Source organism: Gregarina niphandrodes (genome assembly GCF_000223845.1).
Source record: "Gregarina niphandrodes unplaced genomic scaffold scaffold00005, whole genome shotgun sequence".
NCBI classification, from domain to species: Eukaryota; Apicomplexa; class Conoidasida; order Eugregarinorida; family Gregarinidae; genus Gregarina; species Gregarina niphandrodes.
Genome location: NW_011645776.1, coordinates 119836 through 122249, shown reverse-complemented (window position 1 = coordinate 122249; position 2414 = coordinate 119836). Strand labels below are relative to the sequence as shown.

General features: G+C 47.8%; 1 protein-coding gene across 1 annotated transcript; it reads left to right on the top strand.

Moving 5' to 3' along the window:
- Positions 1–54: 54 nt before the first annotated feature.
- On the top strand, positions 55–1902 carry GNI_037960 (AAA-ATPase; the record flags this gene model as incomplete). Its single annotated transcript, XM_011131040.1, has 1 exon — positions 55–1902. The coding sequence occupies one exon, from the start codon at positions 55–57 to the stop codon at positions 1900–1902; it is 1848 nt and encodes a 615-aa protein (XP_011129342.1).
- Between the last annotated feature and the right edge of the window lie 512 nt (positions 1903–2414).

Below are 2414 nucleotides of genomic sequence, written 5' to 3'. Positions count from 1 at the left end.
GGGGGGGGGGGGGGTCTAACCCCAGAACGGGGTGTTATAATAACGCGAAGTTAGATGACCGACAGAAAGCTACCCCTCGGAGCCCAGAACTTTGAAGATCTTCGTACCAGAGGTTGTGTGTACGTGGATAAGACTGACCAGGTTTGGAAGATTGCCAACGCCGGTAGGCCGTACGTGCTCAGTCGGCCTCGACGTTTCGGGAAGAGTCTTCTAATTTCCACGTTCAAGGCTTACTTCCAGGGTCAGAAAGATCTCTTTACAGGACTGGCGATTGAGTCGTTGGAAACGAAATGGGAGCAGTACCCCGTTCTACATCTCGACCTGAGCGCCATTGAGTACTATCCGGATACCAGTACGCCAGGCGAGCAAGTGAACATGCTCGAAGAGGCCATAAGTGACCGGCTGGACGAATGGGAGAAACAGTTTGCTGTACCTGATGACGAAGGGTCTCTCAGTGACCGCTTCGCTAGAATTATACAGCACACGTCCCAAGGATGGGGCAAGGGCGCAGTTGTTCTTATTGACGAAAGCGACAAGCCTTTACTGGAGGCCCCTCCCTCGACATATGTCTTGGAGCACCATCTCTCTCTCCTGGATTCGTTCTATAGTGTTTTAAAACGTGAGGAGAGGCACTTACGTTTTGTCTTTCTAACCGGTATTACGAAACTGGCGCAGGTCAATGTCTTGGGCGAGATCCACCGACGGAATGGTAGTATTCTGGACCGTGATTTCCCCGCTCTTTGTGGCTTTACTCGAGAAGAACTGACTGAGTGTTTCCATCATGAAATTGAGATTTTGAGAGTAACGAACGACAGTGGTAACGACCGTAGTATCCAGGACATGCTTAGAGCCTTGTGTCGTGGATACGAGGACGTGCTTAACGCCTTGAGTCGTCGATACGGGGGCTATCGCTTCCACCATCTCGGCAAACAGCTCTTTCACCCATGGAGTGTACTGATGTGCTTTCATGAGAGAGAATTCGGCGACTACTCAGACCAGATAGGCATTTTCAAGATACTAAAGGGGGTGGTCAAAGATTCAGACAATGATCTGTCCGCCCTACTCGGTGGTTATGCACTCGACGGTTCTGACGTACATCCGACTTCAGCAACGGTCTTTAACCCTGATGTTGAACCCGGGTCAACAAATTATCTACGATCATTACGTAATGTGCTCGAAGATCCCCTTACCTTAACTTATCACTGTGGGTACCTGACCATCAAAGATTACGATCAGCACTTGGACGTGTACCAGCTAGCGTTCCCGAATCAACTGGTTAAATTGGGAGTTGCAAAATTCGCAATTTCGACACGCACACGTTTGTCGGATAAAGAGCGTAAATCTCTCATCCGGGACCTGCTTGCAGCGCTGGATGCCGGGACGCTCAGGTCTTTCTTTGCTACATTCAATTCCTTCTTCACGTCCCTCCACTGCCGCCCTGAAAGCTGCATGGACCACCATTATTCACTCATCATTAATTTGGTGTTCTGCCTCGTGGGAGAGTTCACCAAAACGCAGCTCCTCTCAGACGGTGCTGAGGCCACCGTGGAGACGAGTAAGCGCATTTACAAGTTTGTTTTCCAGCTGAAGGAGACCGGCGAAGGTTCTCTCGAAAAATCCAAGACCTCCGTCAAAAAAGAGCGCGAGGAGAATAGTGAAGAGCAGAATAGTGAAGAGGAGAATGGTGAAGAGGAGAATAGTGAAGAGGAGAATAGTGAAGAGGATAGGAGTAGTACCTCCGCAATGGGCGGTACACGCACACTTGTAAATGTTAGTGTGAAAGTTGGAAGGCAGACTTTTGATCGGTTCAAGACCGTTCAGTCCTATGTCGTGAACGACTCTCACTCCGACTCCACTGTTGAGAACTCTGTTTCTGATGACGCTTCCTCCTCTCCTTTATAGGAGGTCATCTTTCCATAATGCTGTAAGTTTATTTTTGGCGTATTCTTTGTTCTCGAAAACCAAGCACGAATATCGACCAATATAGCTTCCTAAGCATTCTCCAGCTAATAGACTATTATAATGCTCGAATAATCCAGACATGTGGGTATGAAATTTCGATATCTCACCAAAATTTATACATCTCAACCCAATAAGCTGGTCATGACATTTTGATATTTTATCGGTAGGTTTGTTAATCGTACACTCGAATGGAACACGCCCTTCGAAACAGATCTCTTCACTATAACCATCGCTGCTACTGGTCAGCTTACTAGCTTGACGTCCTAGTTGGTACAACTTACTTTCGCTGGCACCGTCGACGTCAATACCCGCCCACTTTCCACCAGCGATACCGAAGCGAATAAATTTGAGATGTCTCTCTTCATCATTACTATTGCACTGGTACGAACACTGAGTAGGTTTCTGGTTGTAGACGATCGCCTCCCACACGGTATGCAAATCGAATTCAAATG